The sequence below is a fragment of the Brachyhypopomus gauderio genome, chromosome 4 (assembly GCF_052324685.1).
Source record: "Brachyhypopomus gauderio isolate BG-103 chromosome 4, BGAUD_0.2, whole genome shotgun sequence".
Classification (NCBI taxonomy): domain Eukaryota; kingdom Metazoa; phylum Chordata; class Actinopteri; order Gymnotiformes; family Hypopomidae; genus Brachyhypopomus; species Brachyhypopomus gauderio.
Window position 1 is genome coordinate 36034538 of NC_135214.1, and position 14428 is coordinate 36048965.

At 45.6% G+C, this 14428-nt stretch overlaps 1 protein-coding gene across 1 annotated transcript in view; it reads left to right on the plus strand.

Moving 5' to 3' along the window:
* Nucleotides 1–324: 324 nt before the first annotated feature.
* Nucleotides 325–14428, plus strand: part of obscna (obscurin, cytoskeletal calmodulin and titin-interacting RhoGEF a) — a 43490-nt gene continuing 29386 nt past the window's right edge. Inside the window, exons 1-29 of the mRNA XM_077004364.1 lie at nt 325–454; nt 1001–1058; nt 1230–1496; nt 1946–2107; nt 2469–2573; nt 2669–2935; nt 3182–3451; nt 3547–3813; nt 3957–4220; nt 4477–4743; nt 4838–5107; nt 5203–5469; nt 5924–6190; nt 6417–6689; nt 6901–7164; nt 7670–7936; nt 8024–8290; nt 8413–8679; nt 9004–9270; nt 9364–9630; nt 9733–9999; nt 10332–10598; nt 10760–11026; nt 11114–11380; nt 11507–11773; nt 12496–12762; nt 12917–13183; nt 13293–13562; nt 13660–13938. Coding sequence (XP_076860479.1) covers nt 1052–1058; nt 1230–1496; nt 1946–2107; nt 2469–2573; nt 2669–2935; nt 3182–3451; nt 3547–3813; nt 3957–4220; nt 4477–4743; nt 4838–5107; nt 5203–5469; nt 5924–6190; nt 6417–6689; nt 6901–7164; nt 7670–7936; nt 8024–8290; nt 8413–8679; nt 9004–9270; nt 9364–9630; nt 9733–9999; nt 10332–10598; nt 10760–11026; nt 11114–11380; nt 11507–11773; nt 12496–12762; nt 12917–13183; nt 13293–13562; nt 13660–13938 — 6970 coding nt within the window. The 5' untranslated portion in view covers nt 325–454; nt 1001–1051. The remainder of the gene's footprint in view (nt 455–1000; nt 1059–1229; nt 1497–1945; nt 2108–2468; nt 2574–2668; nt 2936–3181; nt 3452–3546; nt 3814–3956; nt 4221–4476; nt 4744–4837; nt 5108–5202; nt 5470–5923; nt 6191–6416; nt 6690–6900; nt 7165–7669; nt 7937–8023; nt 8291–8412; nt 8680–9003; nt 9271–9363; nt 9631–9732; nt 10000–10331; nt 10599–10759; nt 11027–11113; nt 11381–11506; nt 11774–12495; nt 12763–12916; nt 13184–13292; nt 13563–13659; nt 13939–14428) is intronic.

Below are 14428 nucleotides of genomic sequence, written 5' to 3' on the forward strand. Positions count from 1 at the left end.
AAGTAAACTGTAAACTTTTCCAAATAAGATAAATAGCACTAAAATGTTTGTAGGTATTTCTTATTACATACTTGATTCTAGGTGTTTTGCTTCCTGTCATGTTTTTGATCAGTTTTACGGGTGAATGGGACAACACCTTTGCTCTTCCATCTCGTGTGGATGAGAGCAGCGGACCAGCCCAGTAGACTCTGACAGGGAGATGTTGCTATTTTTGTGGATAATGACATGGCTATTTTAGAAAGGCTCTGAGGAGAGATATGCCAGCTGTTCTGCATTAGGCTTTAGAAAAGCAGTCCACTGTCCTCTCTACCTGCTGAGAGAGGACCACAACCAATCTGTCGTGTGAACCTTAACTTTATAAGCTTTTGGGGATTTGTTCAAAACACGCCAAACTTGGACGAGAAGAGTGACTCTTCTGACTCGTAATGTGAAGGTGGGGTCACATTCCCACTGGGTGAGTAGAAAACAATCGGATCAGACACGTCTTCAGGTTTCTGATTATCAATACCACCACATTAGAATATTCAACTTACTGATTATCAGTACCACATGTTAGAATATTCAGGTTTCTGATGATCAATACCACCATGTTAGAATATTTAAGTTACTAATTGTCAATGCCACTGTATGTTAGAATATTGAAGTTGATTAATTCCACCACTTTACTTTTCATAATTTTTTCCAGGTTACACCGTCATAATTTGTGGTAGAGAAAATTTTTTTATTGCACCTGTTCTTGTTTTTATTGTAATTGATCGCATGACATGTTTAGTGGAGCAAAATTATTAATGTGGATTAATAGCCAGAAGGGTGTGACGTGTTCTGTGGTGAACAGCAGACAGAAGGGACAGTGCTGCTCTCTGTTCTCTGAATCCATATCCAATCACATCTGACTGAACAGCCATTTTGGATTAAATCAAATATGGACTTTTCATCAGCATGTTTAAACAGTTTTTATGTGTATTATAATAATAATGTTTGACAACCCTTCCTTCTGTAGCAGAGTGGTGACCCAGGTGTATACTAAAGGGAGATCACAAGGGACCATAAGATGGCATGTAAGGACTCCAGATACAGATTTGGTTTATATCATCATAATGCCTAGTGAATCACTTTGTGACAATTCTTCTTTTCTGAATGCTTTGCCAGGGAATCATGTACAATCTCTGAGACTTGCACCACCCAAGAGTCACATTTCTCATTGGCCTTTTCTGTTGTTTATTGTTTAGTGAGGAAAGTTCAGGTGATCAAAGCTCTTGAGGATGTGTGTGTGTGTGAAAAGGAAGCCTGCACGTTGGAGGTGATCCTGAATTACGCTTATGTCCGAGGAGTGTGGGCCAGGAATGGTGTACAGCTCAAATCAAAGCCTACGTGTCGAATCACAGCGCAGGGGCGGAGACACACTCTCACCCTCACACGTGTCTCGCTCTCTGACATGGGCTGCGTCAGCTTTCAGGCTGAAGGAGTCCAGACCTCTGCCACCCTGACAGTCACAGGTATAATCAAGCTTCTGAAATGAATATATTAAACTGTCTGATCAATTGTGGCTGAATATAAGGACGGTCCGGTCCTAGTGTCCACCCTGTTCTTCAGCACCCTCAGTAGCAAATACAGTTTTCTACTCAAATACGTCTGATTCATAAAGGACCAAATCCTTTATGAGTTGAAGCAACAAATACAATATCACCTACCTATATCATACTGTGAACTTTCAGCATTGGGTGTGTAGAACACTGGGACATCTCAATTGATGGTTTGGTTTTTAGAAAAAAACATTGTATCTTAGATAATCATAGAAAGACAGAGATAGTTTTTGAAAAATCTTACAATGATTATGTTGCATGGTTTTATGAACATAAAATATAAAATTGTAGTATACCACTAACCACAGTCAATATCCAAACTAATTGTCCTCCTAAAAGTTGTCCCTGTACATGTCTTCCAGCCAGAGACATTGTGATTGTAAAGCACCTTGAGGATGTCAGCGTAACCGAGAGGGAGACCGTGACGTTGGTGTGTGAAGTAAACCTGGAGCATGTGAATGGGAAATGGTTCAAGAACAAGATCAGGATAAAAGATGGAGACAACATTAAAATCAGATATCAACGTAAGATCTAAAAGATGGTAATAATGTTAAAATCAGATATGAACGTAATATCTAAAAGATGGAGACAACATTAAAATCAGATATGAATGTAAGATCTAAAAGATGGTAATGTTAAAATCAGACAGGAACGTAAGATCTAAAAGATGGTGACAACGTTAAAAACAGAAATGAATGTGAGGTTATGAGGTTGGCCTTTTGCCTTGCTGGTCTGTTGGTCTGTAGGTCTGTCGGCCAGTAGTTCTGTTGGTCTGTGGATTTAAGTGTAGACCTCAGTATAATTTCTGCTGATGGGAATAATGTTAGTAAGATAATCTTTAACCAGAGTCTAATGGAGACTTTTTTAAACCAAATCAAACCCAAGGTATGACTCACTCACTGACGTTCAAAGCCATCAAACCAGAAGATGCTGGTGAGATCACATTCACAGCAGAGAGAGTTTCGTCCTCAGCAGTGCTACGAGTAGAAGGTAAAACACACTTTTACGTAATCGCCCATCTAAAGCTCCTCAGCTCCTCTACTCCACACTGCGTACAGCTGGTGAAACTGAGGAACGTCTTGCAGAGCTTCCAGTCCAGTTTGTGAAGCCACTGCGGGTGAAAACCGCCTTGTACAAGCACCGCACACTGCTGGAGTGCCAGGTGTCACGCGCCAATGCCCAGGTCACGTGGTACAAGAGGAGCCAGAAACTCCAGCCCAGCGGGAGGTACCAATTGGTTAGTGAAGGTGTGTACCAGCAGCTCATCATCGATGAGGTGGGCACCTCAGACGAGGACATCTTCATCTGTGATGCTGGCGACAAGAAGACTTCCTGTCAGCTGTTTGTGGAAGGTGAGATGCTCAAAATTCTGAGAATACATAAACAGAGACACTAGTGGTATATGATCCTGTTATTGATTGTATTCTTTGTTCACCATTTTATTTGCATAATGGTAAATAGGTCATCCTAATTAAATATTTATTATTAATGTTTTTATGTAGTGTTTCTCTTGCTGTTGTTCATGCAAATGAGGTTGCATGTCATTGGTTGCTTTTGCCGTGATTGGGGTGGGATGTAAATGAACCCTGTGTGTGCAGAGCAGGCCATCTGCATTATGCGTGGGCTGAACTCAGTGGAGGTGATGGAGCCTGAGGAGGCTTGTTTCAGAGTGGAGACCAACCTCAGAACACAGCGTCTGCCAAAGTGGACTCTGAACGGAGAACCGCTGTCCAGCTGCCCGGGAGTCAGGATCGAGAGGGACGGCACCTCAAACACGCTCACGTTCACCAACACCAACAGCAGCATGTGTGGCACCCTGCAGTTCAGCTCTGGGAAGAGCAGGTCAACGGCACAACTCACAGTTACAGGTAAACACTCACCTACAAGTGCTGTAGAACCATGGAAACATATATATTTATCTGAATTTACATTTGGTGCTTATGTATGCCAACATTCCCAACAGAGCGCCCTCTGGTGGTCACCCAGCCCATTTCGGATGTGGTGGTCAAAGAGAACGGGTCTGTGACTCTCAGCTGTGGATTCTGCCCTTCTCCCAGAGTAGTGCGCTGGTTCAAAGGTAGAACACCACTACGGGCCTCCAGCAAGTACAGCATGTGGCAGGAGAAGAACCGTGCTGAGATGACCATCGTGGGGGCCACAGCCGCAGATTCAGGGCGATATCGGTGTGTGGCTGGACGAGCAGAGAGCATCTGTCAAGTAAATGTGGAAGGTGAGGCTCATATTTCCACTGTCAGAACATATTACACCACAGGGCTCCACCAAACAACAGCGTTCATCTGTTGGTGTTTGGTGGAGAATCTCAGATCATTCTGTGCCAAGCATCATCACATGATGAAATGTTCTGTGGAGTAGTGGAAAGGTTGAAGATCAGGCGTCATCTGGAACAAGTGGAGGTGGAAGATGATGGAACTGCTTTCTTCTGCTGTGAGCTAAACCACGAGGCCCCTAGTGTCCAGTGGCTGCTCAATGACAAGGTCGTTCACACCAGTCGCACAAGCAAGATCCAGACTGCAGGGAAGGTACACAGCCTCACTCTCAAAAGTCTCACCCCACAGGTGAGCAGGGTGACCTTCAAAAGCGTGGGCCTCAGTGAGACCGCCATACTCAGGGTGAAAGGTGAGGATTCTGTTTAGTCCCATTAATTCATTTATATTCCTTTTAAATTGTATTTTGTTTATAGATGAAAACATTTAGAACAAAAATATGTTTTTTGCAAAGTTGTGTACAGTCATATGTCATAGGGTAAGATGACCTTATAAACACAATGAAAATGTTTCCTGCTGTCATTTAACAACAAATGTTTAAATTGGATTGATTGATGACAGGAGAAAGGTGGTGGGTGTTATCTTCTCTGTGTGTCCATATCCCTCAGAGAAGCCAGCAGTCTTTCTCAGATCTTTGGAAGATGTAGTGGCTGAGGAACGTGGCAAAGTGTGTTTACAGTGTGAGGTCTCCAAGCAAGCAGTAACCCCTGTTTGGAAGAAAGATGGTATAACCCTAACTGACTGTGAGAAACATGAGATTGTCCACTCTGGAAAGTCATTAGCACTAATCATTCACAAGCTCAGAAAAGACGATGCAGGTGAATACACGTGTGATGTAGAAACTAGCCAAACGAAGGCCAAGGTTGTTGTTCGTGGTAAGTACTACAGTCCAAATGTAATAAGAATTCATCTCATTTGAATGAGCTAACAAAATGGACCTTTGTCATTTGACGTGTTATGTTTTCTCAGACCTGTGTGTCACCATTATTAAGCGTCTGAGGTCAACTATGGTTCCTGAGGGAGAGAACTGCAGTTTTGAATGTGTTCTGTCACATGACCTTATTGATGAGGCTTCCTGGACCCTGAATGGCCAATTGATTGTCAACAGTGATCGAATCCAAGTTGCTAATGAGGGGTGTAGGTACACACTGCAGATCCATGAGGTGATGGTGCGAGATGCCGGGGATGTGGTCTTCACCATCAAAGATCTCAGTTGCAGGACCATGCTGTTTGTCCAAGGTACATCCTTCTCCTTTATCCTGCTGACTTTCAGGAGAATTAATAGTGTTTATTAAGTGTACATTGAGCAAATTGGCTGTGTCATGTGTTCTCAGAGAAGCCAGTGAGAGCCTTTCGAGACATGCTGAATGCTAAAGCAACACCTGGAGAAGATGCAGAGCTCAGCTGCGAGATCACCAAGCCAGACACCGCCGTCAAGTGGCTGAAGAACGGCCAGCTGATCAGAGGGAGCACCAAGTACGAGATGATCCGAAACGGCCATTTGGTGAAGCTGATTATCCGTAACGTAGAAGTGAGGGACTCAGGAGAGTACTGCTGCCAGTCCGATGGGGTCGCCACCAGGGCACGACTGGAGGTCAGAGGTGAGGCCTGCCCGATCCCTCAAAACACAACACAAATAAGCCCATTGTATGTTCTCCAGTAGATATATGACTCATTTTTATTGGGTTTGGAAAGTGTCTCGTATGTAAATTATTGAAGAATGTGATGCTATATGAAATGGGTTAAATGTGAGAGAATCCTACTGAAATAAAATTACTGTATATATTAATTAAAGTTTACTGGCAGGTGCATATATTCTATTATAGTATTTTGCACGCTTACCATAATTATGCTAAAATATGCACCAGCTATAGGCAAATATTATTTGTAGACCTAATGTTAATCTATGTGACCTATGCCTTCCGGCAGCCTGGTTATATTGCAGTGCACCTAACTAGCATTTGACAGTCAGAAGCACCTGGAGAAAGACTGTCAAACCTCCATCTCCTACCACACTGTGTCCCAGGCTGAGCTTGTCCTCTTCTGACCTTTCAGACCTCCAGCACACGTTTGCTCAGGAGCTGAAGGACGTGCGAGCAGAAGAGAAGAGTGCAGTGGTGCTGGAATGTGAGGTCGTGACCCCGGTGCCGAGGATGACCTGGATGAAGGGCATGAAGGTGCTGAGTCCAGGCGAGAAGTACCGCATGAGGAAGGAGGGGACCGTCCTCTCCCTCACCGTCTTCAACCTCAGGAAGAGTGACAGTGACGTGTACACGTGTGACACCGGGACGATGCAGACTCGGGCGTTTCTGACAGTTTATGGTAAGAGAAGAAAACACACTGGGCTAGTAAAGAGGATTTCATCAGGATTCTCTAACTTCTTAGAGGATTCTTCTTTGCATCCTCGATTATTAGGTGCATAAAGAAATCCCTCTCATGTGGATTGTCTCTTTAACAACGATGTCAGGTCAAACAAAGCTCGAGTAGGTTTGAACAATATTTACTGAAGTACAAACACCCCATTAAAATCACTCTGTCTGTTTTACAGGTCAGAAAACAATCATCTTGGATGAACTGGAGGACACCGAATGTCTCGAAGGGGAAACTGTAATGTTTACATGTCGCGTCTGTCCGAGTGACTTCACTGAAGTCAGATGGTATCTTGATGAGACTTTGCTCTACAATAATGAATTAAACGAGATCAAAATAATCCCTGGTGGCTACCATACACTTACCATACGACAGCTGGCACGCAAAGACACGGGAACGATCACTTTTGAAGCAGGGGACAAGAGGTCTTACGCCTCCCTGCTAGTGAGAGGTAACGTCTACAAGTCACGTTTAGCTCACGTTTTACTTCACGTTTAGACTGACAGAATGACAGAACTTAGAATGACATTCATTTGAAACTGGAACATTTACAACTGGCTTTCACATTGCTGAAGTGAGTACAGTAGTAAACTCCTCTGAAAGCAAGATTACACTGAGACTGACGGGGTCCCCTGCTGCACGTGATTTGCTGTCGTTTACAGAAAGGCGGCCGACTATCATTAAAGCCCTAGAGGACACGGAGGCCATTGAGGGAGGACGATTGGAACTGCTGTGTAGGACGTCAAAACCTTGCCACATACTGTGGTTCAAGGATGGCTGTTTGGTGTGGAGCTCCTCCCACTGTCAGATGAGTCGTTGTGGGTGTGAAGCTCAGTTGACCGTCTGTGATGTCAGAGACACCGACGCTGGGGTGTACACGTGTGACGCGGGAGCCGTCGGTACCACGGCCACTGTGACGGTTAAAGGTGGGCCTTCATCCACCCACAAAACCCACTCCACCACTAGACGTTAGAAATAACATTTAATGCATTAAATTATTATTAATAAATTATTAGATTAGTGGGTGAAACATCTCTACACTGGGGTACAAATTATATTAACAAATTAATCACTAGGGCCAGTTGAAAATGGAAAAACAAAAATGTGAATGAAACTTCATGTGCTCCTAACGCAACTGTCCTTAGAAACTCTTTAATGCTCTTGCTAGCATGAGTCAAGCTAGTATTCCTGGAGTTGTAGAAATACACTATAGAGTAAGTTCCAAGTGAATAAAGATTTACTGTGTACTGAATGCTCCACTTCAATGGTTTTATACCTACAATAAGTATGTCATATTCCCTTTTCTCTGGATGGCCTTGTGTTCTGGTGGGACATTTGATTTTGGTCAGTGTCTCGGTCAGATCCACATGTATGGTACATGTGTACGGTCCATATGTTCTGACATTGAGCTGTTTGTTTATTACATGCCAGCTATTCCAGCTGAGTTTACAAAACAGCTTCACAGTCAAGACGTGGAGGAAGGGTGCAGTGTGACCCTCTCCTGTGAGTTCTCCGTGCCTGGCGCTCACTACGTGTGGCGCAAAGGTACAGATACACTTTGGTCTGGAGAGAAGTACCTGATGAAACAAAAGAACAATAATATTTCCCTCACAATCCACATTGTGAAGCTCGAGGACTCTGGGACTTATACTTGCATTTGCAGAAACCAAAGAACTACTGCCACCATTACAGTCCACGGTAAGATACAGCAGTCTTTCGGTTTTTAATATTGGTTGCTTTTAGACTGTAGCGTGACCACTGATATTTAGCAAATCTCTTTTCCAGCCACCCCCATCACATTCGTTAAACATCTGAAAGACCAGCAGTGCGAGGAGGGCAGGAACGTGACGTTGTGCTGTGAGCTCTCCAGGTCTGAAGCTGCAGTACAGTGGTGGAGAGAGCAGGACGCACTCTACCCCGGGAGGAAGTATCACATCCGGCAGGCTGCCACAGTGCAGGAGCTGGAGCTCAGACACCCAGTGGCCGAGGACAGTGGAACCTACAGCTGTGTTTGTTCAGACCAAAGAACACAAGCCACAATTACAATTATAGGTCGGCCATGTTGTGTTTGGAGTGTGAGGGGCTCAATGCAATATGCAGTAGTGACAGCACTGCTATCAGAGGAGATTAAACTAGCAGGATGTTGTCTAATTGCATTTGATGAATTTCTCTAGCTCAACCAGTCACGTTCACACACAAGCTAAAACCTCAGGTGGCTGAAGAAGGGAAGAGTGTCACTTTGCATTGTGAACTTTCGAAACCTGGACTTCCTGTGGAGTGGAGGAAGAGGAATGAACTGCTCGTCTCTGGAGAGAAGTACCAGATGCGTCAGAGAGGTTCAGTAGTGGTGATGAAGATCCAGCATTTGAGATGTGAGGACAGTGACGTCTACAGCTGCTTGTGTGGCACCGCTCACACCTCAGCTGGGGTGACCGTCAGCCGTGAGTATCACATCAGCAGACATATTAATCGATGTTCTTAGTTTGATAGCCACATTTATCATGCATTTTTACTCCTCGGCATGTCGACATTTGATGTGTTAATTTGGTCAGGGTTGCAACTACATACTTTCTGAGGTGTATGCAAACATACTATCCGCGCCCCCCCATACTATACTCCACCCCCCACCCCCACCAACTCTGCAAAAAATGTTCTGGCATCCATTTGGCGCCCCCTCTAGTGCAGCGCCCTTATGCGTCGCATACGCCGCATACCCCCTTTTTGCGCCACTGAATTTGGTCATTAAATGGATTTCTTTACTTCAGGACAATTGATTAGTTTTAAAGAGAAGCTAAAGAACCAGGTGTGTGAGGAGGGCAAGGCCGTGACGTTGCACTGCGAGCTGTCTAAAGGTGGAGCAGTGGTGGAGTGGTGGAGGGCACAGGAGCTGCTCCGGCCTGGACACAAATACCGGATGAGAGAGAGAGACACATCGTATGAGCTCGTCATCACTCACACTGTGCCAGAGGACAGCGGAGTTTACACGTGTGTGTGTGGGGACCAGAAGTCGAACGCTACCATCAGAATTGTTGGTATGAGAATCCAGTTATGTATCATGGACTACTTTCAAGATGCCACAATTGAATGATCCGTCTAAGGTGTGCTCCGCTGTTGGGGTTGCCTAGGTGTTGCTGCCGCTTTCAAAAAACATCTGAAGAAGCAAGAAGCTCCAGAGGGGGGCAGCGTGTTGCTCCGGTGTGAGCTCACTAAACCAGGAGTACCTGTGGAATGGTGGAAAGGTGAGGAACACCTAATGGCAGGTGGGCGCTATCAGATGAGGCAACATGGCCACGTCTCTGAGATGGAGATCACAGATATTCTTCCAGATGACGCTGGCATGTACAGTTGTGTGACAGGAAACCAGAAGAGTTCAGCAGAGTTAAAAATTAAAGGTATAACTGTTTTTAGAATCAGAGCAAATATTACCAAAGACTTGCTTTGCTAAGTGAATTACGAAGCTTATGATGTTGTGTAAAATAAATCTGTTGCACCAGCTCTTCCGATCACTTTCAATCGGGAGCTCACGGATCAGGTTTGTAAAGAAGGTGACTGTGCTGTGTTCACGGGTGAACTGTCCAAACCCGGAGAGCCGGTGGAGTGGAGAAGAGGACGAGTTTCCCTAAACCCTGGAACAAAGTACACGATGAGGCTGGAGGGGAGATTAACCAAACTGGTGATAAATGACGTTGAAGAGGGGGATTCTGGGAAATACACGTGTAAAACCAAAGATGCACAGTCAACAGCTGAACTTACTGTGCAAGGTAAGATGAGTTTGTTCTGTAATGGAGACTACAGTGTTAATGCTTACTGCGTGTTGTACTCCTACAACCTGTGTTTGGTATAGTGGGATCCAAAATACTGTACTGGAATATTGGTATCGGAGCTAAACTGCTGTGATTAAGACTTCAACAGTAGTTGTGCCAGCTGACCCCATGATACCAGCTGACCCGATACATTCACCAGTTTATGTTTGGAGACGGTGTACTGTATGTCGATCCTTTTTGCCATGTGTAATCCAGAGTACTTCTGTCTAGATACTGTCTAGATAAGTCCAGATAAGTTTAGACTCATTCAAACTCATGGATCTTTCTAGCACTTCCTGCTTTCTTCAAAAAACTTCTGACAAACCAGGAAGCGGTAGAGGGATGCAGTATCAGTCTGCACTGCGAGCTCTCCAAACCTGGAGCCCGTTTGGTCTGGTGGAAAGCAGGAGAAATATTAAGGACTGGAGAAAAGTATCAGTTGAGACAGAGAGGTTTAGCAGCAGAGCTGTTAATACGACAAGCAGAACCCGAGGACACAGGAGTGTACCGCTGCGTTTGTGGTCAACGGAGCACTGAAGCCTCCGTCAAAGTCAACGGTAGGAAGTACCGCCTCCTTTTCAGCAGTGCATGTAGGAACACTGATTCAAATATTTGGGAGATACACTCTGTGTGTCCTATTGTACAGTTTAATTAGAGAAGAAATATTCTCTATATGGATGTGTAAACAGAAGAATCAACTGCCTGTTGTTTTGTGTAGCTCATCCCATCAGATTCAAACAAGAACTGAAGAATCAAGAGGCTGTGGAGGGCAATAGCATCAACTTGTGCTGTGAGCTCTCGAAGGCTGGTGCTGAGGTACAGTGGTGGAGAGGTGAAGAGCTTCTCAGGTATGGAGAGAAGTATCAGGTCAGACAAATGGGCACCAAGGTGGAACTTGTCATCAGGAAAGCAGTGCCAGAGGACAGTGGTGTCTATGTTTGCACATGCCAACATCAGAGATCCAAAGCTTCCATCAGAATCAATGGTAGGAAACTGCTCACGTGGGAATGCTACATGCAGATGTGTTAGGAAATGGCGCCAATGAAGTGACTGATGTGATTTATGTTCTCAGCTCTACCACCGACATTCAAACAAAACCTGAGAAACCAAGTAGCAGCAGAAGGCAGCAATGTGACGTTGCGCTGTGAGCTCTCCAAACCTGGAGCATCTGTGAACTGGTGGATGGGTCATGAGTTGTTGACTTCTGGTGTAAAATACCACATTAAGAGTGAGGGGCGCATTTCTGAGATGCTTATTAGGAATGTGGGAATGAAGGATTCTGGGTCATACAGCTGCACAGTAGGAGACCAAAAAACCTCCTCTGAAATCAAAGTTCAGGGTGGGTTCTGCTACTGCTCATTCAAATACAGACAGCTTTATTCATTCCAGCTTGGTACCACTTTCTATTACTCATTTTAGCACACACACCCTCTTATATTTTGCCAACTTGCTGTTGATTTTATAGCTATCCCAGTAACCTTCAAACAAGAACTCCAGAATGAAGTGGCCAGCGTAGGGGGAACAGCTTTGTTTTGTTGTGAGCTCTCCAAGCCTGAGGCTCCAGTAGAATGGAGAAAAGGAAGACTCATCCTGAAGGCAGGAGACAAATACGAAATGAAGCGAGAAGGAAACATCATGAAGCTAATCATTGATAATGTTGAGGAAAGTGATGCTGGGATCTACTCGTGTAAGACCACAGACTCTGAGTCGAACGCTGAGCTTCTCGTTCAGGGTAAGACAGGAAGGGTTCTCTCTGATGTGTGCTCTTGTGGTATTTCTCTTTGGTGTGAGCTGTTGTGGTATTTCTCTTTGGTGTGTTCTCATGTGGTATTTCTCTTTGGTGTGTTCTCATGTGGTATTTCTCTTTGGTGTGTGCTCTTGTGGTATTTCTCTTTGGTGTGTGCTTTTGTGGTATTTCTCTTTGGTGTGTTCTCATGTGGTATTTCTCTTTGGCGTGTTCTCATGTGGTATTTGACTTTGGTGTGTGCTCTTGTGGTATTTCTCTTTGGTGTGTGCTCTTGTGGTATTTCTCTTTGGTGTGTTCTCATGTGGTATTTCTCTTTGGTGTGTTCTCATGTGGTATTTGACTTTGGTGTGTGCTCTTGTGGTATTTCTCTTTGGTGTGTTCTCATGTGGTATTTCTCTTTGGTGTGTGCTGTTGTGGTATTTCTCATTGGTGTGTGCTCTTGTGGTATTTCTCTTTGGTGTGTACGCTTGTGGTATTTCTCTTTGGTGTGTTCTCATGTGGTGTTTCTCTTTGGTGTGAGCTCTTGTGGTATTTCTCTTTGGTGTGTTCTCATGCGGTGTTTCTCTTTGGTGTGAGCTCTTGTGGTATTTGGCTTGAGTAGTGGGTGTTTTGCTCTTGCTTTGCTAGCGAGTGCTTTCTTACAATTCGCGGCTTCATGTGTCCTCACTTAGGAATTTAACGTTTGGCTTCTGCTGTTCCCTCTTCAGTCCCACCAGTCGTCTTTAAAATGAAGCTGAAGGACCAGGAAGTGGAGGAAGAGAGCTCCATAGTCCTGCGCTGTGAGCTCTCCAAAGCTGGCGTTTCGGTTCAGTGGAGAAAAGGGGATGAACTACTCACATGTGGTTCAAAGTATCAAATTAGGCAACAAGATGCTTCAGTGGAGCTGATAATCAAGAATGCGCTGGTCGAAGACAGTGGAGCGTATAGCTGCATATGTGGGACTCAGACAACCAGAGCGACCGTCAAAGTTTCTGGTAAGGGGAGTCTTGGTCAGTGGAGTCTTGGTCAGTGGAGTCTTGGTCAGGGGAGCTTCTCCTAGGTAGTGGTACTTTTGTGTGACTTTAATGAATTCTAGTGAATGAATTCTTTCTTTGTTTGCCTTCTCACGTTCTAATCTTAAATGATTAGTGACTCCGGTCACATTCAGACAAACCCTGAAGAACCAGGAGGCACCAGAGGGGGGCGCAGTTGTGCTGCGCTGTGAGCTGTCCAAGGCTGGCACTCCTGTGCGCTGGTTGAAAGAAGAGGCGGAGCTTAACAACGGAGCCAAGTACATGATGAAACAGGAAGGACTACACGCTGAGCTGCGCATCACCAATGTCCTTCCTGTGGATGTTGGCAAATACAGCTGTGTGACTGGAGACCAGGTGACTACAGCTGAAGTGAATGTGAGAGGTAGGACCAACCTGACATCAGTGTGTTTTTAATGCGATGTCAAGCTTTTGTTGCGGTCAAATTCAATGTCTTACACCCCCCCCCCCCCCCCCCCCCCCCCACTTTGCAGCTGCTGCCTCTGTGTTTTTTGAGAAAGGGTTACAGAACCAAGAAGCGATGGAAGGAAGCAGCGTGGTGTTCAGGTGTTTGTTGTCCAGTGCTAACGCCCCAGTGACTTGGAAAAAGGACTCGGAGCAGATCGTGGACGGAGGTCGATTTGTGTTCCTCCGAGAGGGACCCACGCAGGGGCTGGAGATCAGACAGCTGCAGAAACAGGATGCTGGCGTCTACACCTGCAGCACCAGGGGCAAGAAGACATGTGCTGCTCTTCAAGTGACAGGTGACGCGTGTGGCTGTAGTCCAGTTTCTGAAGTGAACATTTCCAATATATATTTGTTCAGATCAATACAAATGAACGTTTGTTTTTGTTTTTACAGATCACGTGAGGATTGTGAGACATCTGCAGGACGTGACTGTAACTGCGGGAGAGGACGCCCACTTTAAGTGTCAGCTCTCACACGAGGGCGTGACTGATGGGGTATGGTGGCTGGGCTCCTGCATTCTTCAGAACAACCAAATGAACCAGATGAGTTGCCATGGTCGCGAGCATCACCTGGTGCTCACCATGACAACGTCCGAGGAGTCGAGTAAGGTGGCGTTTGTGGTGGGAGGAGAGAGGACAGAAGCCCATCTGAGAGTGAACTGCAGACCTAAAGGTTAGAACTGGAGCAGTGAAGGTGCAGATGAGGTGTGCTGTGACTGTGGAGTAGTGGAGTGAGGGGTGGAGCAGTGTACAGGTGTGAGTAGTGGAGTGAGGGTGGAGCAGTCTGCAGGTGTGAGTAGTGGAGTGAGGGTGGAGCAGCGTGGTGGAGTGAGGGGTGGAGCAGTGTAAAGGTGTGAGTGGTGGAGTGAGGGGTGGAGCAGTGTACAGGTGTGAGTAGTGGAGTGAGGGGTGGAGCAGTGTACAGGTGTGAGTGGTGGAGTGAGGGGTGGAGCAGTGTACAGGTGTGAGCGGTGGAGTGAGAGGTGGAGCAGCGTACAGGTGTGAGTAGTGGAATGAGGGGTGGAGCAGCGTACAGGTGTGAGTAGTGGAGTGAGGGGTGGAGCAGTGTACAGGTGTGAGTAGTGGAGTAAGGGGTGGAGCAGTGTACAGGTGTGAGTAGTAGAGTGAGAGGTGGAGCAGTCTGCAGGTGTGAGTAGTGGAGT